This window comes from Leptidea sinapis, chromosome 47 (genome assembly GCF_905404315.1).
Source record: "Leptidea sinapis chromosome 47, ilLepSina1.1, whole genome shotgun sequence".
NCBI lineage: Eukaryota > Metazoa > Arthropoda > Insecta > Lepidoptera > Pieridae > Leptidea > Leptidea sinapis.
The window spans coordinates 4,321,726-4,345,909 of NC_066311.1; the positions used below are offsets into that span (position 1 = coordinate 4,321,726).

The window sequence follows — 24,184 nt, forward strand, 5'->3', positions numbered from 1 at the left end:
AGACGAGGCAGCCAGTCCATAGAATCCCTTATCGTCCAGGGTAAAATGGAAGGCATAAGACTGCATGGGAGATCATCAATACCTGACCTTGAACTTATTGTTGTGGGCCTAGTACATGAGTGTACTCGAATGACCTCTAAGAGAAAGAGATGGCGAGATTGTAGTACAAGTACGGAAGTCTCACTCCGCAAAATCAATTAAAGAAATAGGGACTCTTGCGGTCATATAATAAGGTGTGATTCAGATCGCACAGCGCTACTAACGTTCATTTTTATTCACCTAGTAGTGGCCTCTCTTTCTATCGTGTGCCTCTTACCTCTTCTGGCGATATTAGGGTTACCTTCTTTACCTAAAACTGTACCTACCAAGTATAAGGTCATCAAAAGCTCAGTTTTTTCTATAATACAAATAGGTAAGTAATCGTAATTTTAAATCATTATTCTTTCGTTGTCAAACGTACATTAGTTGCAGATAGTAATATATGAGTTGGGACACCACAACATAAACAAACCAACTTAGTATAAAGGAAGGAGTGAGACAGGCCTGACATAAGTATCTATGTTTTATCATACTAGTACTACTAGTTTACTTTAAGATATTTATGTTAACATATATATAAAATATATATCTTTACCTTTAATTCCATTCAATCATACAATATTTCATTTCGCCTTTTAAAATGTTGAACCACAAACACGGACAGCATTAATTCTATGAAGTGCTGTAAAGTTGTGTCCCCACTGTCAGCGTATATTGTATTTCCTGCTATTATAATATAATGTTAATGTATCTTTGATCCCAATTTATTTCCAAATTCAACAAATATTTCAATAAAATTAGTTTTCGTTTTCTACCGTTTCAACATGAAATTGGTATCGTACAAGATAAAACACAATATATTTCTTATTATATATTTTAACAGCAATATTCCATGTGTGGCTGGACCTACGCTTTGTAGAGCGCTAGAATGTGGGCCTGCATAAATTATTGCCGTGTTCTATTAATGACACCCAGCTTCTTCGAAGCCAATTTGGCTTTGCCCTCTAGATCCAGATTTACAGTAGTATCGTAGTAATACATGGGGCACACTAAAAGTTTTGCACTTCTAGCTAATCGGAACTTTTTGAATTTCGAATGTTATATTTTTCGAAACGTTGCTATATAAAAGAACATTTTTATTATTAGATAGGTGGACATTATGGAACCCACAATCTTTGTTTTCTTTATACCAGCGATAGTAATATAATCAGACAGAAAGACAGAGGATTGGATAGTGGGATAAATGGATGGATAAACGGCATTTTTCTTTTCGAATTTAAATTCATGTATATCATATAAAATAGAGACTCTACTTAACATGTTTATTTCTTTAAATTCTTCTCCTAATTATTCTTTAGGACCTAGAACTTTAGACCTGCCTTTAAATGGCAGTTTGTTGCATCATTTTACATTTTTCATATTATATTGTAATTGAAATGATTTGTAAATCGATTTAAATGTAAATCTTGATATAATAGAGTGGCAATAAGTTTCTCGCTACTTCTTCTCATTAGCTCAACCGTTTACGAAGTAGCGGTATATTCAATAAAAAAAAATTTTTTTGACATTCATATGTGTCATTTCCGTGACCTACGTGAATAAACTGATTTTGATTTGATTTGATTTGATTTGAAATGCATAAGGAGTTGTAGAAATGCTCATATTTTAATGAATAACAACAGATCAAGAATTTAAAACGTGTGATTTGGTGAAATTGTGGAACTGATATAAAATACCACACGACACCAGACGCTAAAACTTCTTAATAATAAGTATTTCACGGGGTGACAAGTTACTATAAACGACAATATAAAATTTCTGATGAAAATTGTAAAATCGAAATGATGAAGCAACAATGATTCATTTAAACCATATATGTAAGCCACGTTTGCGCTCATTGGAATAGTCATGAGAAGCCCGGTTTCTATGAATGATTCCAATGGTCTAGTATATTCCACGTTGTTATTAGCGATTGTTATTACCCTAATAAGGGTCAAGCAATTTTTAATACTTTATAATACAATAGTAAAATTTAATACAATTCTTCTAATATCTTCCCTTTCTTTGCGTGCGTCCGAGCATAATGGGATGTCGCTATGCCGACTTAATGGCTGACAGACTTGCCCTGCTTCGGCTGCTGTTTCAGTATGACAACTCACTCTATTATCTCTACTTAACCATTTAATTGAGATAAAACCTTAAGTTGCGAATGCAACGGGCGACTACTAATTATGTTAATAAGCATTTTGAAATTGACAATTGATGAATTTGATTGGAAATTTACTCCCAAAGCGTTATGGTTTAATTTAACTACCAATTACTAAATAGGCTATAATAAATATTGCAATGAATACTATTATACCTGTAATTAATTATATGACTGTTGTATCTCGCTTACAGTTGGCCATACCCAAATACACGTATAAAGTGTTTATGTAAACAAATTAGTGTAAAGTAAGGATCAAAGGAAATGCGATCGCCATATGCCAACATCATCTGATCGTTATGGAACTAACTATAATGTGAGACTATTTTCTGAAAACGTATTACATCTTCTCGGAAAGCGCCCCTTCGTATATAAGCGACATCCGGGCCTAAAGTGCATTACGAGTATAGGCATAAAGGGCATTTATTTATTCAAAACTGATTCCTTTAGAATTCTTTTTGATGTCATTTCTAATATAATAGATACTACTACCGCTTCGGAAACAACTGGCGCTCTGAGAGCATTTAAATTTATTTATAGAAAATGCCTGAACAGTGGCTGGGACTTCATTACAAAAGTGTATACATTTTACAGATTTAGTTTCAAGTAAATCCCTTATCTATACTAATATTATAAAGCTGCAGTGTTTTTTTGTTTGAACGCGCTAATCTCTGGTACTACTGGTCCGATTTGAATGATTCTTTCAGTGTTGGGTAGTCCATTTATCGAGGAAGGCTATAGGCTATGTGTATATGTATTTTTTTTTTCAAAATTAGGGATCCGTAATAAAATTGCTATTTTGTAACACAAGGTGTAAAATCGAAAACCTATTTTTGCGTGCGCTGCAAAAACTATTGACAATAGAACAAAATGATGTACAGGCTATAATATAGGCAATATTTTTTTACTTATAAAACTATCGCGTGAATTATACTTTATATGGCAAAACAACGTTTGCTGGGTCAGCTAGTTTCTATATAAAATAAAAAAAGCTCTGTCGTAAATCCTACTACTCCTACAGCTGAAAATCGTGTTGTATGTATTTCTCATTAAAACGAGCGCAAAAGAGAATAAAAGGAAAGTTTTTTGAGCTGTTTCTTCTCTTTCAGAGCGTCATTTGTTTGTTTGCACCAAAGCGGTGGTAGTGTTTGAACTGAAATCAAAAATAATTCTAAAGGATTAAATTTTGAGAAAATATCACTCATTGAAAGTCAAAAACTACCACCCATTCCAAAAAGAATGCCTCAGACCTGAGAATAATGGGCGCAACAAACTCAGTAGGATTCTTTTATTATAAAAATATGGTTTTAATGTAAAATCGCACAATAAAATTTATTATTTAGTAGTCTGAGGGCGATCATTCCATTCCCAATCTGTGGGATCAATAAGAAAGTCATTTATGTTAGAAAAACCTTTGCCACACAAACGTTTTTTAACAATTCTTTTGAATTTCAAAATACCTTTGTTTTGAACATTTTCTGGGATCTTGCTTTTAAAGCATATACATCGACCCACAACAGACTAACTAACTCGACTTAGCCGAGTGGTAGGCATTTAAGTTTATGTCTGTTCCTGGTGTTAACATTATGGTTATGACAGTTTCTAGCAAATTCACTTATTTGTCTATGTACATACGTAACATTATCAAGAATATATTGCGAGGCAACAGTCTTTAGGTGGATCCCAATAATATAATAACAGGATTAGAAATTCTTCTGAAGCCGTAACGGTATTCCAAATTTCTAAAAGTTACTGTATATGAATATTATTAAGTACTTTATAAATTGAATCCCAAAGCTCTACTAAAATAGCGCTACAGTAAGAGTACGACGTGCAATGCGCACGCGCCGGTCACATTCTATCGGATGTTCTGTTTATTGATAAAACTTTTGATGACGTAATTGTTTGATGTCGTGATTTATACAATTCTTGCCGGAAATTAGGAAAAGTCTCAATGTTGTGTTTGTATTTCTTTAAATAGGTAGTGCTGAGATTTAAAGTTGATTAGATTTCAAAGAGATATTTTCTTTGTTTCTTATACATTTTTTGTGAAAATGAAGCGACCGAGGAGGAAAAGAACTCGGCGTATTCGGATAAGGTTTAATATGAATGATGCGGTGAGTAGAGTTTTTATAATTTATATTATTATACATATGTTTTTAAACTTATTATGTCGGGTACTCACTATATATATTTTATTAAATTGATACCGATATTTCGATTCAATTGCATCTTGGTCAAGGCGGAAATTAATCTTAATATATATAAATTACGTGACACGTTGTTTGTCCGCGATGGACTCCTAAACTAATCAACGAATTTTAATGGGGATTACTTCATGGAGTGCAGTTTAGTCCAACTTGAGAGATAGGATACTTTTTATTTCGATTTAGGACCCATAATTATTTTTATTTCCAATATTTGCTTTGTATCGACATATTTTCTGTGAGAAAATTAGAGATGCACGGTTTGACAGTTTTGCTGTGAAACAATTTCATTGTAGTTAACAAGAGGGATCAATGACGTTCTATACATAATATAGAACATCGTTGACAGGGAGCATATTTTCTAAAATAATTCTTGGTGTTATGATATATTATTGACTAATTCATTTATTATGCACAGAACAACGTCTGTCGGGTCAGCTATTATAATATATATCATGAGTCACAATAATTACTATTTCTATTAATTATCTGAAATATGCTTTCTATTTGAATAAGTCGATAAAAGAGTTTCCGGGAGATCTGATGCTAGGTGATGACAATCGTCCATACTCTTAAAATAAGTGATGAAATAAAATTCCGTTTATTTTTTTTAAATGCTATCTGAAAATTAATTATTGAATGTGAAAATCTACCAGCCATTTGAAAATATATTCCGTGCGACCTGAAAGAACGGGCTTAGGAACTCAGAGCCCTTTTTTTAACCCTACTAATATAATAAATGTGAATCTAAGGTTGTTTATTACGATTTTACGCTAGAGCTACTGAACCGGTTATGATAAAAATTTGGTACAGCGATTGAGCAGAGCTTGGGCAAGGACATCGACATTTTATCCCGGAAAAATCCATGGTACCCGCGGGATTTGTGATTAACTGAAATTGTCTTCGATGAGCTAGTACTATACCAAAAGTAGGTTTAGTTTTCCATAACAATTTTCCACGAAATTAGATTCATATTAAATGTTGGGAACGGGAGTGAAAACAGGAACCGGAACTGGAATAGGACATTTGACATTATTTGATTGACATTATTTGACATTATAGTTCACGATATATGATTGCTTTTTGCTTAAACGCTTCAAACATATCTGTTGGCTAGGAATTAGATCGGCTCCTAGCCAGAACCGACTTACGTAGTAGCTACGGACCCTTAAGGAACCGTAGCTACCCGTGACCCGTAGAACGTGAGATAATCTTCAATTCCAAACTTGCTTATTATTTTTAAAAACCCTTTATCTACGCAAACGAGTTCAGCTTGTTAATTTATAACGCAACTGGGGGCAATCACTCCATCCTTAAGGTGTGGTATCATTTAGAAAGTCACTTATGCTGTCAAAGCCAATTAAACTTAATTTGAATAGTATTAAACTAAGCGCTGTTGAATCTCCATTATAAATATTTTATTACAATTACAGAATCAGAATCAGAATATCTTTAATCAATAAAATCTCGAGGATCACATTTATACACAAAATACATTATTCTAATATACAAAAATACAAAGTTGTATCCATAATTATACTATTGCACTATATTATACAAAAACTAGTCAAAGCTCTACACCGGTTTAAGAACCTAAGGTATTGTCAAGTTGTCATTGCGAGATGGAGCGACATCTGGCCAAGCTATCTTCGCATTTATAAAATGATGTATTCTATAATAGGCTTCCTTAATTAATTGTTTTTTAATATAATATTTGAAATGACGAATTGATAGCTCTATCTATCTATAATCTAGCATATGATCGGAAAAACAAGAGCTTGTCAGAAGAACATACAAGAAACTCAAGCCACTCGATTACATAATAAAATTAGTTTGTAAGCTGCATGCAATTTTATATTAATCATGTTCAAAGTTAAAAAGCGTTTTAAATATGAAATATTTTAATTCAATTCAATAGTTTGTTTAATCCGACGTTTCGTGACCCTTGCGTCGGATTAGATAAAATAATAATATAAATTTATCTTTGGAGCAAAAACTAATGTAAAACTATTCAAATGTGTAACACTTACACACGTACCTTAAAAAGATCTACAAAAAAATCCGCAATAGTATGGGTCTATCACTAAGGGATAACCCACCTAATAACCAGTGGGAGGCTCCTTTGCACAAGATACCGGCTAGATTATGGGTACCACAACGGCGATTATTTCTACCGTGAAGCAGTAATGTGTAAGCATTACTGTGTTTCGGTCTGAAGGGCGCCGTAGCGAGTGAAATTACTGGGCAAATGAGACTATACATATTGTCTCAAGGTGACGAGCGCAGTTGTAGTGCCGCTCAGAATTTTTGGTGTTTCAAGAATCCTGAGCGGCACTGCATTGTAATGGGCATGGCGTATCAATTACCATCAGCTGAACGTCCTGCTCGTCTTGTCCCTTATTTTCATTAAAAAAAAACTCGCTCTAGTCAAAGAAAATACAATGTAAATACTTCATTAAATATAATAAAAATATAAATTATACATTGGATTCATTGACTTATAGAGATTGAATTCATGGTTTGTGTAAGGATGCTTCGTGAACAAGATGGTCGTGATTACTGTCACAATTAGTAATTAATTATAACTGACCCTTAACCTTACCAAAGATTTTTATTATTCTTATAAATTCGCGACACAATATACATATTGAAAATTTTCTTTGATGCTGTTGCAAAAACAAACATTGCCCAATTAAAAGTCTATCTGGACTGAACTGAGTTGTTGGAATAAAAAACCACCAGTTACCAGTTTAACAGAGTCTTTTTACCAGTGCTTCTTTGCACAGGATACCAGCTCGATTATAGGTACCAGGGCTCAGTTGAAGAACGTTCGCACGGAACGCGAGAGTTCGCGGGTAACTATCACTTTAAAAATAACAAATAATTGTTTAGTATAATATATAATATGAATATACGAATGAATATGAATTGCCTAGTCAACTAAGACCCGAGTAAATAAATGGGTTTTTCTGTATTCTCAATGTGCGAACTGTATTACAATAGACGATGATAAATCATTCCGGATTCCTCAAACGTGTTACCACAATACGTACTCGTTTCAACAAAAAATGAATCGTAAATGTCAGTCTCCCTTCACACGTCGCACTGTTTATCAAGATGAAATTCTTAACAGCTTAAGGGCCCGTGCACACGAAAACTTCTTTAGCGGCGCGGAGATGAGTATAAAATGTTAAACTCGCGTCAGAACGCACGCGCTCTCGGAGCCTATTTTTGCCGTGAAGCAGTAATGTGTAAATATTACTGTGTTTCGGTCTGAAGGGCGCCTCAGCTAGTGAAATTACTGGGCAAATGGGAGTTAACATCTTACGACTCAAGGTTACGCGCAATTGTAGTGCCGCTTCGAATGCAGGGCAGGGCGTATCAGTTACAGTCAGCTGAACGTCCTGCTTGTGCCGTCCCTTATTTTCATTAAAAATAAGGACACGTAACCTGATCGAAAATTCGTATGACAGTATTTCAATTAATGATACAACTGCACCTTTACTAGTCGCATCGATATCAACATAGGCGAAAAAATTTGAGTAAAAGTTTCACTTTAAAATTAATGTTCTAAAGAAATCAATTTTGAGAAATAGTTGTCTTTTTTATGTCTGTACATAGATATTTTTATTGACTTATTTATTCATTTGGTAAAAATATCGTAAGTAATATGGAAAAAAGTGGATTATGCATTTAAAACTACAATTGAATATTAAACTGTTCCTATGGTGTATTATGTGTGTGTGTGTGTGTGTTTATTGTATTCTGTGAATTTTTCCAACGATAAATGAAATAGTTCTAATCATTGTCACAATATTATGTTTGAGCAGTACTCTTCCCCCTTGTTCCACAACTAGAATAAGTCAGCGATCCTCAAAGAGATTTTATCCCAGGAGGGTATCGACTCTCCAAGAGTCGGAAAATCCCTCCCCGAGCATTCTCGTTCCTGCCGCCCATCGTATTCTGGGGAGAGCACAGAACTTATTTTCTGTCTTTCAACAGTACGGCTTTCACCATATTTGGTCGGTAGGCAATCTTCTAGTATACCTAACACACAGATGCCTGGCAAATGGGGAAGGCCTGGCAGTTAGCCTGAACATAGTGATGGCTTTTGATCATACAGGCCATACACGCACAAGCGCTTCTCTCTCAAACTTTCTTCATTTGGGCTTCCCGAGAGTTTATGCAAGTGGACCACGAGCCTCTAACCAATTTTGATTGACAAGTCGTAAACAGTCAGCCACGCTCGGCATTAGACCACTTTGAATTATGATTATTAAACTAGCTAATGCACACATTGACAAATCAAAATTGCTTACGCGTTATCTAACTGTCGGGTCATCCATACGCTAGTAAATAGAATAGATGAGTTTAGGATGCGCCATCTATTATCGTTTTTTTTTATGATAATAAGGGACGAGACGAGCAGGACGTTCAGCTGATGGTTATTGATACGCCATGCAGTGCCGCTCAGGATTATCAAAAAACCCAAAAGTTTTGAGCGGCACTACAATTGCGCTCGTCACCTTGAGACATAAGATGTTAAGCCTCATTTGCCCAGTAATTTCACTAGAAACCGAAACACAGTAATGCTTACACATTACTGCTTCACAGCAGAAATAGGCGCCGTTGTGGTAACCATAATCTAGCCGGTTTCCTTTGCAAAGGAGCCTCCCACTGGTAAAATCAATCACATCAAAACTATCGCTTCGTTAAATTATTTCAATGTGACCGGCTTTATGATAGGTGACCATTATTAATAAGTGCGAAGTATTCTCACAGGTCACTTAGTATTTTTCACCGACTTCAAAAAAGGAGAAGGTTCTCAATTTGACTGTATATTTTTATATTTGTTACCTCAGAACTTTCACCTAGGTGATTCCTTTGGTCCCATTACTATTTGGTCCAGATCTGACAATTGCATCCATGAGAAAACAATAAAAGTCTTAAATTCACATACCGTAAAGTAAATCTATACATATTCAGACAAATAAGTCAGTGTACTTTAGATGCACTAAAAATCAAAACAAGAAAAAAATAACAAAATAAACATTCGAAATTAAAAAAACTACAGGTACCAAAACAATACATAAAATACGCACTTACTGCAATAAATAGTATAAAAATAATTGTTCACTTTTAAGCAATCTAATTAATTAATCTAATTCTAGTTTAGAATTATTGTTTTTTTTGGAGTCAGTCTCAGCCAAGGTATGTTTGTATCTACATATTACATAGTTATAGGTGAGATGTGCTTGCGTCGCACGCGCGACGAGACGAGGCGAGATGCGAGAGCGGGGCCGCGGCGGGGGGACACCGATTCCAAAAATAACAATAATCGTAACTAGAATTAGATTAATTAATTGGATTGTATAAAAGTACGGAATTATCTTAATACTTTTTAGCGCATATTATATCTATTGTTTTGGTAAATTTTTATTAAAAGACATTAGAAAATACAAGATATCTGTGAAATATAATCATTGAAGCTTTTAAGTTTATAAAACTGAACAATTTGTTATGTTTTTAAAGTGACAACCCTCACTTCTATGATTAATACACAAATAAAATTTGAAAAACAAAATTTTGTTTGTTTATAAAACTGTCTATTAATTATTCCTAGAGAATAAACAATATGACTTCAACGAAACATCAACTCAACTTGTCTCAAGAATGACATCGAAATAACAAGTTTATTTCAGTAATAGTTCTCGGCATAACGTCCATTTCACTATTTGAATGGTGGGACGATGTGGTTTACTTATAATGATGTGTTTCCAGTTTACTGGGGAGATTATGTAAAAATGGCTCTGTCGTAAATCCTATTACTCCACTGCTGAATATCTAAATGATCGGACAGCCTGGGACTAGATTGTGATTATTTTATAGCGATAGAAATGACTGTACAATATTGTATATTTTTATTGAAAAGAGCGCAAAAAAAGAATGCTGGGAGAGTTTCTTGCGCCGCTTCTTCTCTCTCAGAGCGGCTTTTGTATCCGAAGCGATAGTAGTATCTAGTAGTTATTAGAAATGACATCAAAAATAATTCTAAAGGAATCAATTTTGAGAAAATAAACGCATTTTATGCCTTTTTATGCCTTTATGATAACTCTGTAAAAAGATTGAAAATATTTTGATTCAAAATTGGGATTTGTTCCTGTTTCGCCCCACACAAAAAATTCTTGTTTCGCCCCAGATTTTATTCCTGTTTCGTCTGGAAAATAAGAATAATGAATAATTTATTATTTTATTCTTGTTTTGCCCCACTTTTTGTTCTTTATTCACCCCGGGTAGTAATTTATGTGTTTTACAACATGTTTTGTACGGACAGCATACAAAATATCTTAAAAATCATATTTTTGACAATAAATATTAGTAATGAACTCAACAAGTTAGTATTCAATACCAGAAATCAATTAATGGAAACAGGAGCCTTTTAACTAATTCAAATTTTACTTATTCAAATTTTTATATAAATTAGTTAAAAACTCAATATCTTTAAAAAAAACGTGTACAACGTGTGTCCGCGAAACAAGCAAGTTTATGGCTTAAAATCCTAACCTTTATCTACCGCTTCTCCGCCTTCATCTTGATGCATAAACTTCGGAGTCAACATAATTTTACTATGTACTTGGTCCGTTTATGATATTTTTGTGCCAAGTTTTATCGTTATACTTTTGAGACAAACTAAGACAGCTGTGCCGCAATCTGCAAGAACATAATATCCTGTAATAGGTTTATGAACACCTCTCATGCCATCGTTTGGTCTCGGGTAAACTAATATATATCCAATAAATAATATATATCTAAAATATTGTTGTAATTCACATTTTGTTTCTGGCTGTACAAAAATAACATTTTAAAAAGTTGGACGAAACAGGAATTAAAATCAACGTGGGACGAAACAGGAATGTGGGACAAAAACCCGGGGCGAAACAGGAACAAATCAAAATTTAAAATCACTTGAATTCATGAATCAAATTGACTGTCACTACCAGTACTTTTTCAAAGAAATTTCACTTGAATTTATATTTCAATACACACATTTTTTCCATTAACTACTCTACTCGGAAAATTGAATAACGTGGCCAAGTGTGAGTCGGACTCGCCCATGAAGGGTTCCGTAACAGCAAGTAACATAATATAAAAGTTCTTGTAGGTCGTTGTAAATTTATTGGATGTTTGAATAATAGTGTATTTTTTTTTTCAATTATGTTATTGATAATATGATTTATGACGTATTAATTAAAAAAAAACTACTTAATAGATCTCGTTCAAACCAATTTTCCTGAATGAGCTTCCTTGTGCGATGTTTCGGGGACGATACGACATGGGTACCTACAAAAAAAGCGCGTACACCTTCCTTAAAGGCCGGCAACGCTCTTGTGATTCCTCTGGTGTTGCAAGAGAATGTGGGCGGCGGTGATCACTTAACACCAGGTGACCCGTACGGTTTGTCCTCCTAATCCATAAAAAAAAGACTGACAGTTGTGAAAACTTTGAATTGAGTTTGACTGTTATTTTCTTATTATTTTTATGACTTAGTATATTTTGAGTAATGCACGCACACTAATACAAAGGGACATATAAATCGGGTACATCGAGAGTTTAAGACGTAGCTTGTCGTTGACGTAGCACGTACACTAAAGTAATAAACCTGCCCTATTTTCATCGGTTGTCTAGCAGCAAGAGGCTCTATCTAGACGTATAAATTGTCTTAGATTATTAGCTCAATACACTAACTACTTACAAGCTACCTACTAAGCTGAGGTCCCGGGTTCGAATCCCGGTAGGTGCAAGCATTTATATGACGAATATGGATGTTTGTTTCCGAGTCATGGATGTTTGAATGTATTTATGTATGTTTATATGAATTTATGTATGTTTAAGTAAGTATATTGTATTAAATATATCATTGTCTTATAACCCATAACACAGGCTATATATGCTTAAATTGGGGCAAGATAATTTGTGTAAAAAGTCAATATTATATTATTAATATGTAGCACTATTAATGAGTATGATATATTAAATAAAACAATAAATAAGTTTGTAATAGTGAATAATAAATTATAAAAATTGAATACAATATTCAACACGTTAGATATAACCGGAAATTAAAGTGACTATTTCAAAGAGAAATAGAACACTATAATGAGAACTAAGCTTGTATTTATAAAGCAGGTTTTGATACGAGAAAATTTATACATTATGGTACTTATTCAAATGAGAAGATTTATTCTTCTTTAATTTTTTTTTTTAAATTAACTTTCGACATTGCCCAAATGAATGCGAAACTAAATTGGCAGCAGGGCCGGATTTAAACTTAATGGCACCCCTGGGCACCGGAAAAAAATCCGCCCCAATACTAGAATTTTACTTAAACTTATAGTTTATATATTTTATTTTTGAAAACTAAAATAACTAATTTATTGCAGAAACTTTATTATATGTTACCTGTATATTCTATAAACATGAATTTACAAATAATGGATAAATTGGATTTTTTGAATTATCAATTTAACCAAAAATTATTAATTAACAGAATTAGTTAAGCATATTGAGCAATTTTGATCAGACAAAAAAAAAATTTTTCACTTTCAAAATTTTGCCGCCCTAAAATTTTGTCGCCCTGGGCACTTGCCCCAACTGCCCCTATTGTAAATCCACCGCTGAGTGGCAGTGAGCAGGGCACATAGTTCGACGGATAGATGGTCGGTGGGGATGAGAGGTCCTCGAATGGCGACCACATACCGGAAGACGTAATGTTGGTAGGCCCCCCACAAGATGGACCGCCGAACTGGTCAAGACCACCGGAATACATTGGATGAGGTTAGCGCAGGACCGATAATCGTGGAGTTCTTTGTCCAGATGTGGACGTCTTTCGGCTCATAAATGACACATTCCAAATTCAAACGTAATTTACTGTTTTTTTTTCTTGAATTGAATTCTTTTTTCTATATAATTAATGTACCAATGAAATTGAGGTCTAATCAAGATTTTTTTGTCCATAAACCTACGGGGGTTTTTCTTGTGATCAAGTTTACTGAAAAATTAGTTAAATATTATTCTTTTATTATATATTGGTTTGAGCTGATGATCATGTTACCACTGCTCTAAATAAATAAAACTTAAACTTGGAACGGTGCTTTTTACCAGACTAAATAAATGTAGATATATAAATGTAAATATAGATAATTCAATTATAATATTTATTATATAAATCTTTGAAAAGGTTAATATTCTTGCTGCTCTGCATTTCTGGTTGAAGTGATCCCTTCAAGCCGTAAGAGCAGCCATTGCAAATTCCGTAATTGTATAATTAAATAAGGGACGAGACGAGCAGGACGTTCAGCTAATGGTAATTGATACCCATTACATTGCAGTGCCGCTCAGGATTCTTAAAAAGCCCAAATATTCTGAACGGCACTACAATAGCGCTCGTCACCTTGAGACTTAAGATATTAAGTCTCATTTGCCCAGTAATCCACTAGCTACGGCGTCCTTGAGACCGTAACACAGTAATGTTTACACATTACTGCTTCACGGCAGAAATAGGCGCCGTTGTGGCACCCACAACCTAGCCGGATTCCTGTGCAAAGGAGGCTCCCACTGGTAAAGCTATGCACTTACGTTTATCAAAGGCATAAAAAGGCATAAAAGGCATTAATTTTCTCAAAATTGATTCCTTTAGAATTATTTTTGATGTCATTTCTAATATACTAGATACTACTACCGCTTCGGAAACAAATGGCGCTCTGAAAGAGAAGAAATGGTGCAAGAAACTCTCCCAGCATTCTTTTTTTGCGCTCTTTTCAATAAAAATATACAATATTGTACAGTCATTTCTATCGCTATAAAATAATCTAATAATAATATTTTATAGCGATAGAATAATACTAATAATAATAATAATTTAGTCCCAGACTGTCCGATCATTTTAGATCATTTATAGATATTGCCTGAACAGTGGCTGGGACTTTATTATAGAAGTGTATACAATTACCCTTAAAGCTATTATATATCTTATGAAGCCTACTAGAATAAGTTACAAGCAATCCCTTATTTCTAGTGTTATAATAATGAAAACCACTATTAAGAGAAAAAAAGGTGACGATTTTTGTGAACGTATATTAAATTTTCATAAATATACTGACAATGAACAGTCATAATATTTATTTCTTAAAATTTTTCTTTGAGAGACTGTCTATAACCAAGCTGATATATAGCGCGAACAGCTCTCTTTTATACATCTTTTCATTCATCTTTATTTTAATATCATATCATTATAAGTCACTTTACAACGATATTAGCACATAAATTAGGATGGCCTTTCTACGTTTTATATGACGTAATAAAGGTCGTTACACATGCTCTAAAATGTTTATTTGCATATCAATCATGTAATAACCTACTTCATGCATCCTATTATGTTAAAACTGTGGATTCTCTGCATAATATAACCGTTAATAATTAGTTTAATAAATAGTCGTTGTTACAAATATAATTAAAATTCAATTAAGCGTGAGTTTTGTTTTTTTTTTTTTTTATGTATTCAGGTTTTCAATTGGCGCATCACGGAAAAACTACTGGATAAATTTCAATTAAGTCTTCGCCCCGATCTAAAATATATTTATTCCGATTTCTTTTGGTATAAAGTTATTTAAGTTTTATGAAACAATTATTTTTAAAAGCAGTTTGTGCTCAGACATGTGTTTACGCGGATGACGTCACGGGTGTCAGTTGTTTACAGGGCTATACGACATGGGTACCTTAAAAAACAACAGTTTTCTAAAGGGCCTTTACGCTTTTGTGATTCCTCTGGTGTTGCAAGAGATTGTGGGCGGCGGTGATCACTTAACATCAGATGACCCGTTCGCTCGTATATCCTTTCATAAAAAAATTTACTCTCTCTCGAACATTTAAAAATTTTGGGATCAAATGTATGACTGATAATATTTCCATCTTATTATTTTCGATATTGAAAGTGCTACAAACAGCCGAACTCAAGTCTCATTAAAAAAAATCTTTTTAAGCAAGTAAATAAATTCCAGAACATCATGAACCGAGGCTCGAGGGAGGAGCTCCTCGGGAGTTCCCAGGAGGCGATGCGGAACAGCCAGCCTGACCTCTTGAGTGCCTTCGAGCGTCCACTCACTAGAGAAGAAAAGAATTTTCTTCTCAACGCTGACAGGGGAGATTACAATACTGTTAAGAGGTATGTAATTTATTATAGAATGTCATTGCGTCACAGTGATAATTTCTTAAGGCGACACTAAATGCCAGCGACCTTGAGCGATATGAGTTCACGGCTGCCGGCCCGCCATCTATGTAACAAAGCCAATATTTACAAAATTCTTGCGTGGAAAACAGTTTATATGCTTACAATCCTCGTTATTCACTACTAATCTGAACAAATGAACCTACACAAAAAAGTACAAGCTATAAGAATAAATTTTCTGAGAGAAGTACCAAAAAAATGCGTCACGCCATGCCAAAAAACTGGTTTAACTTCAAAGAAATGTGGTAGTTCAAAATGGCTCGGCAGTGTTAACTATAACCAACAGCAAGCATTAGCAACCTACAAATAAGACTTAAGGATATGTGTAATAGGATTAAGTAGTGTTCATAGCTCGAAATGCTATACTTTCACCACAAAACTTGTCTAAAAACACCATGTTTGCGTGTTTTCTGCTTACTCTTCGCCTTAAAACTTAAGTCAATAGTTATTTATTCATAGAGTCATCTTCAGATTCAAGCTTAACACTCATGAAAATTAAACTATCTGATTAACAAACAAAAACTTTAGTAAGGATTCAAAGATTTTCTGCTTTAGTATTTTACATAAAACTTAAGCAATATTTACTACTGTAGTATACTTGGTACACTCGTATTTTAAATACATAATCAATCTTTTACTTACATCCCTTGCACAATACAAGACAGCAGAATAATTTCATTCTTATGGCGCATATTTCTAAAGCTTCTTTCCGTGAAGCAGTAATGTGTAAGCATTACTGTGTTTCGGTCTGAAGGGCGCCGTAGCTAGTGAAATTACTGGGTAAATGAGGCTTAACATCTTGTGTCTCAAAGTGACGAGCGCAATTGTAGTGCCGCTCATAATTTTTGGGTTTATTGAGAATCCTGAGCGGCACTGCATTGTAATGGGCATGGCGTATTAATTACCATCAGCTGAACGTCCTGCTCGTCTCGTCCATTATTATCATAAAAAAAATCTTTTGAAAATATATCAATAAATAAATAAGTATTTAATACACTTCTATCAATATAAGATATTATATACAACTGTTCGTAGGTAGATAAACTAAAATAATTGTACTTTAAAAAAAAGTATAGTTATAAGTACTGTTATTTAAATAAAACACTTTAAAGTATTAAAACGCGTGTAATTGTAACGGTTTTACATTAGATGTAAAAAAAAACCACCTGCGAGGAAATAAATGGCGCTAAACTTCATAATAACAAGTATGACAAATACTATCTTTGACTCACTTCATCTGCAGTCCCCCTGAAAACGAGATTTGGAACGGTCTTGAAACGTCGGGTTAACTAAAATAAAAATGTAACTTTTACGAAAACATCTGATGTAAAACCGTTAATATTACACGCGTTTTAATCCTTGTTGTCCACTTAAAAGTGTTTTATTTAAATGTGTAACACTCGCGTTAATTAAGGAAAATACTAAGTATTGTTATGTTATGAATGAATAAAGTTAACCAATATATGCACAAATCATCGATCCGAATAAGATAAATGATGTAAAATTGTGCATTTAGAGAGATATTTTCTATGAAAACTAATTCTTTACAATCTTCAGAAGTTGTGCCAGCCCGAAACATCATAGAGCCCCCACCGTACGCCGTAATTTCTTCAAAACATACCTCTGCATAACGCTTTTCTGATCTTCTTAGCATTTTATGACAAATATATAAAGAGATTCTAGCTTCATCAGAAAATAAAACCTTGTTCCAGTTTACATCTATCCGCGTTGCATAATTTTGGGAAGCTCTTAACCTTGCTATACGGTGCCGACGGAGTATTTTTGGACCCCTAGCTGGTCTTTGACTATCTCCTCCTGACAGTAAATACCCTAAGTCTCATATTTCTAACATTTTCAAGATTATAATTGATGTTATTTTCTTTAATTAACCCGAGTGTTACACATTTCCAGATCTTTTCAGATCTTGAAACGTCAGGTTAACTGAAAAAATTTTAACTTTTACGCAAGAATGTAATGTAAAAACACAGTTACAATTCGGTACACGCGGTTTAATCTAACTTTCCAAAAAAGTTTTGGGTGCCGGTTCTTTGCAAATATGTTTATATAACATTATCCACTTAAAATATTATTTAAAATTCATTACAAATAAAAGTTTTTCATCAATGAATAGTCAAGTCAATGGTTCTCGAGGAAGGTTTAAGTATATAAAGTTTTTGTCTACATTTGTGTATACATTAACGATATTTCTTGGAGATTTCGGAAAAAAATTAGTCGTCTTGGACCTTTCAACGAAGACAGACGTAAAAATAATGTATGGTGGAATTGTGTATTTTATATAGGTCTACAGAAAAGTAGGCGATGGCATATATCTATCTCTTAGAATAACATAGTATATCCATTTTAGTACTTTAAAGAATTGGCAATTTTGTAGCGGTATTGTAAGTGTTATTTACACAAATACAATATTAATCCTTATCATTTTATTACTAAATAACTAATAAAATCATTCAGAAATACGTTTATATTTAATTTTTAACTCGTTAACTTTGATTTCACATTTCCGATAGCTTTAGACTACAACATTCCCAAATACATCATATTTTTTTTCTATTGACTGAACAGCGTCTGTCGGCTCAGCTAGTTACAAATAAAAGTAATAATAACATACCACCTATATACATAGTGAATTCTAGTATCGCTTAAAACAACACTCCGAGTTAGTAAGTCTTTTGTGGGGCGATGTATATGCTTTTACAACAAGATCCCATAAAATGTTCAAAACAAAAGTATTACGTTATTCAAAAGAATTTTTAAAAAACAATTGTGTGGTAAAGGTTACTATAACATAAATGACTTTCTTAATGATCTTTATTATATTAGAGATTACTTTGTTAACATATTTTTTCGATGAAAAAAAAAAGCCCGCTGAGTTTGTTGCGCCCGTTCTTCTCAGGTCTGAGGCATTCATTTTGGAATGGGTGGTAGTTTTTGACTTTCAATAAGTGATGTCACATCCTATTTTGAATAAAAATGTGTTTGAATTTGAATTTGAAAACAAAACAGGGTAAAGTTTATTAAGCTGACCGCTAACCTCCAGTAGTAGAAAAGCACGTGGAAAAAGAGAGATATCTTACTATTACGCTATTAGCAATCCAATTAACACTTAAAGATTACAGAATTCTTTCATTACTGATCAGTCCTTCAGAAACAGTGCGCTAATTAATTAATCCGAAATCAATCAAATACGGATAAACCTAGACTTAACAAACACAACCATGACACACAAACGGGCAACTAAGTCGGCGACAACCTTAACACGTGCTACTCAAATGGGATTACGTATTTATAGTGATTCCCTTACGATAATATCATTTTTTATTTAAAATTATCTGTATTCTGGTGGGTGAATTATATTTGTTTGTGATTTGGCACGATTTGGAGTTAACAGATGGGTTGCAAGTTGCCAGGTAACATTAGAATATTACCAGCAGTATTCGTCAGTATACTTAAGGCGAAGAGTAAGCAGAAAACACGCAAACAAGGTGTTTTTAGACAAGTTTTTTGGTGAAAATGTAGCATTTCGAGCTATGAACACTACTTAATCCTGTTACACATATCCTTAAGTCTTACTTGTAGGTTGCCAATGCTTGCTGTTGGTTATAGTTAACACTCCAGAGCCTTTTTGAACTACCACTTTTCCTTGCAGTTAAACAAGTTTTTTGGCATGGCATGTCGCATTATTACATTACAACTCTCAGAAAAGTTATTCTTATAGCTTGTATTTTTTGTGTAGGTATATTTATTCAGATTAGTAATGAATAACGAGGATCGTAAGCATATAAACTGTTTACCACGCGAGAATTTTGAAAATATTGGCTTTGTTACATAGATGGCCGTCCGGAAGCCGTGAACTCATATCGCTCAAGGTCGCTGGCATTTAGTGTCGCCTTAAAGGAAAATGAGACATTTCATTTCGTCTCAGAGTGTCGGGGCAGAGTAGATGGTAAAATGCAAAACAATTGATATTCAAGTATCATTTCTTGAATCTTAATGAATGCAGTGATTATATTTGGGTGAAATCACATTACTATACATTTTAGGGCGATATAAAAGACCTAAGTACCGGTGTACTTAAAGGAACAGGAGACGTTTCATTTTGTCTCAGGGGCAGAGTAGATGATATAAAAAATAAACTACGTTTAAAAAAACCGACTTCAAAAACTGAAAAGTATGAAATAACAAAAAATTTAATTTAATACACCTCTTATGCAAACCTTTACATTTAGGTAATATAATAATATTATTTGTATGTGCTACATTAATAGCTTTGAAGTCAGTGCCAAGCCCTAAACAAAATAAAACTTAATATTGTAAACAACTTACTTACTGTATTTATTTAGGTTGCCTGTACTTGCGTGTCTTGGGTTTGTGGCTTGGGTTGTTTTGTTCTAGACGAAGCTATCACGCTCCAAGTCACGCGTGGCGAGTGTAGGTACCTTTATTACATTTGGCTTGGCACCGACTTCAAAGCTATTAATGTAAAGTCTTGCATAAGAGGTGTATTAAATAAAATTTTTAGTTATTTGATACATTTCAGTTTTTGAAGTCGGTTTTTTAAACGTAGTTTATTTTTTATTTTTTACGTTTTAGTGTCAGTTAATAATAATACATAATCAACCTGAATGAAAACTCCGAAAAAAAAGCCGTACACAGAAAACAATTATGTCATCCAGGTAGACGACAATTTTCATATAAATGTTCATAAAATGAAAACTTAAATCGGATCATAAACCTCAGAGTAATCGGTGTACATACATAAAAAAAATACCGAACGAATTGATAACCTCCTCCTTTTGGAAGTCGGTTAAAAACGTAAAACAATTGATATTCAAGTGTCATTTCTTTGACCTACATGAATAAAGTGATTTCATTTGAATTACATCACATTACTGTACGATTTAGGGCAATACTTATTGGCTTAAGACTCAAAACCTACTACTAGTAGGGGATATCTAGTACACTCATTTACTCCGTACTAACGAATAACAGATAACACTTGATGATCATATAATTCGTAGTAACGTTACGTAAAAACAAAACAAACTGTTTAGATTTACAAGAGCGACATCTCAAGTCAATTTCCTAATATGCAAATATTGGGGTTGAGCAGGTTATCAACTGTAAAGTAGATCCTGTAGATGAAGCCACAACCTGAGATTTGAACAAAGCATACAAGATTTTATAACGGTACGTCATCCGAACGGTTAGCTTAGTTGATTAGAGAACCGGCACGGAACGCCGGAGGTCGTGGGTTTGAGTCCCGCATCGTTCATATTTTTTTTTTTTTTTTTTTTTTGTGTAATTCGTAATAATAACATATTTTGAAGCTGAATGCATAAAGTTATTCTTTTCAGATTAATAGAGCAATATTCATCGAAGCCCGAAGTACTTGACATCAACTGCGTGGATCCCCTGAACCGGTCAGCACTCATCGCAGCGATTGAGAACGAAAACATCGAACTGATAAAACTTCTGCTAGATGCTGGCATCAAAGTTAAGGTCAGTTAATGTTAAGAAAATAAAAGTATAGACAATTATGTGCATAGACACTTTACTCGGACTTCGACAAACTTAGACAATCGTTTTACACTTAATAATTTGAAGATGAAATTGTTTTATATTTTAAATTTACATAAACTTATTAAAGTATTTGTAAATAGTCATAAAATGTTCACAAAAGAATCAAATCTGTTAACAAAATTTCGTACTCAAACCGAAACGAAGTAAGTCGAACTCTAGAGTTTCGTCCTAGCGCTCTTTCAACTGAGCCAACCGTTTGAGTGACGTATGGTTCGTCTCTCAGGTTGTGGCTCTATCAACAGAATCTACTTTACAGTTGTTAGCCTGCTAACCCCCAATATTACGAAATTAAAAAAATTGACACGAGATGAAGATCTTTCTAATCTATCAAATCTGTTCACAAGTGCGTAAAAGTGTCAATAAGTAAATTATGTAAGTTATGAAAAATACGTTACTGGATACTACGGGGTCGCAGAGACTTGCGATATGCAAGGAACAGTACTCCAAACATCTTCATCCTCAATAAACTCTTTAATATTATAATAGCCCCTTGACATTAAAACAGTTTTTAAATAATATTATGTCTTGAATATTTGTCTTAGTGGTTCCAAAAATGGATATGGCAATTTTATATTTATGTTGTGTTAAAGTTATGCATTCACTCTTTTGAATTAAGAAGTTCTGTTCCGCTGATCCGCTTAAAAAAATCAAATTTCAAATGCCTATATTCATTACTAGCTGACCTGGCAAATGTTGTTTTGCCATATAAATTATATATATGTAAACCTTCCTTGAGCTTCAAAGAACCTATTACGAAGATTTCATTGAAATCGGTCGAATAGTTTAGGAGTTATTATGGAACATACAAACATACATTCTCTTTTATATATATATCGATTAAGTATGTTTACAATTAAGCCTTATATGTACGTCTGAGAAACTTATTCCTATAACCCTATCTACGTGTTGAGGTATAAAACTTTATTTTCCATATGGTTTGTGGGGAAAAAATCCAGGAAAACAGAGAAATACTGGCTATTTGCTATCACTTAGCCTACATTGAAAACTAATGTAAATAAATATATAGATATGTTGTATACATACCTGTACATACATGTATAAAATATAAACATAAGGGGGGTGGGGTGGAAGAATCGCGGATACGAAAAGGAGGGAAAGTAAATGGGAGGTCAGTTTTCACCGAATATTGATTTTGAACTAAACCAATTCACATTATTGGCTTTACAAAAATCATGAATATAATATCGTATTAAACAATATAAAATATCGAACTAGTTTCTCGAGTACGTTGGTGAATGTATTTTATGAAAATATAATATGTTTCGTTTGAGAACTATGGAATAAATTGATTTCCCTGTGGAATGCATAAAGATAGAATTTATTTCGTAAGCATAAAATGTGTTTTGTGTAAAAATTGACGAATAACAATTTTGCAACTAAAGAATACACGTTAAATTTATGTATCAATAATAATTCGTTAGAATACATCAAAAATAACTAGTCTGGCCATAAATATTGTAACAACTTAATGACTTCTTTGTTTGAATTCAAATTTAGAACGTGTCTATTATATTGGAAGCTTCGATCATTTCCCGCCATTTCACATCTGTTTTCGAGGTTATTATAAATCACAATAAAGGAATACACGAGTGGAAAGTACAGAAATATAATCAATATACCAAAATTCACAATTACTGAATAGCTATAAAAATAGCAAAATTACAAAATGGCTTCACAAATGGTTTGGAAAGTGCAACGTGGTCATCATCCCGCGTTAGTCATGGTTCGATGGAGGAAGTCTTATCAATTACTTGGACAACCATTACGTGCAAAGTACCACCCGCAATACGTGGACGTGTGGCATTCCATGTGCGAGGCAAGGAATTTCTTGCCTCCCACAGCCACTTTGTGGAATCAATTACCAGCTGCGGTTTTCCCGAACAGATATGACTTAGGGACTTTCAAGAAAAAAGCATACCTTAAAGGCCGGCAACTCATTTCTTGACACCAGTTCTTGCGGATGTGCAGTTGCTTCATCTCACCCCATCCCGTGAGCCTCTTGCCCGTTTGCCCCTTGTTATCTTCAGTTCTTAGCTTCAGTTTTGTGAAAAAGGAGTGTGACAAAGAAAAAGTATTGTACCAAAAGACTTCTTAAAATCAAATCAAAATCAATCAATGATAATTTTCTTATATAGCCATACAACGTTTGCTGGGTCAGCTAGGAAATACTATATTTCAAAAGGCACTAAAGACCTGTATAAAAGCCAAGAGTAGTTATTTCGAATAATAACTACTCTTGGCTTACTCTAATAATTTCAATAAATAGATACATATCTATACTAATATTATAAAGCTGCAGTGTTTGTTTGTTTGTTTGTTTGAACGCGCTAATCTCTGGAACTACTGGTCCGATTTGAATGATTCTTTCAGTGTTGGGTAGTCCAATTATCGAGGAAGGCTATAGGCTATGTTTTTTTTTTTCAAAATTAGGGATTCGTAAATTAATTGCTATTTTGTAACACAAGGTGTAAAATCGAAGACCTATTTTTGCGTATGATAACAAAATGATGTACAGGCTATAATATAGGCAATATTTTATTACTTATAAAACTATCGCGTGAATTATACTTTATATGGCAAAACAACGTTTGCATGGTCAGCTATAAGTTATATAAAGATTTCATTATGTCAGAAAGAATAATGTATTTTTATTTGTATTTATTTTCACTCTGTAGTCAACATTCGTTTACGGCCTTACAAATAAACTTGGTATAAAGGTAGAATAAACGAAGAATATTCAAAATGTTGACTATATCTCTGCCGGCACTATCAATACATCGCTTCTCGATCTTTTGGCTAAGATCAATGTGTAGAAATGATAATTCT

The 24,184-nt window shown here is 33.6% G+C and overlaps 1 protein-coding gene across 4 annotated transcripts in view; it reads left to right on the forward strand.

The window, feature by feature from the left end:
* The window catches only part of LOC126978083 (transient receptor potential protein), a 79,339-nt gene that overhangs the window by 17,238 nt on the left and 37,917 nt on the right, over nt 1–24,184 (forward strand). For 3 of the 4 annotated variants that reach the window (XM_050826795.1, XM_050826796.1, XM_050826798.1), the window contains exons 1-3: nt 4,217–4,362; nt 15,510–15,673; nt 21,112–21,256. In XM_050826795.1, the coding sequence (XP_050682752.1) occupies nt 4,300–4,362; nt 15,510–15,673; nt 21,112–21,256 (372 nt within the window). In that variant the 5' untranslated portion in view covers nt 4,217–4,299. Of the gene's footprint in view, nt 1–4,216; nt 4,363–15,509; nt 15,674–21,111; nt 21,257–24,184 lie in introns of those variants that run through there. The other variant, XM_050826797.1, reaches the window with a different exon arrangement.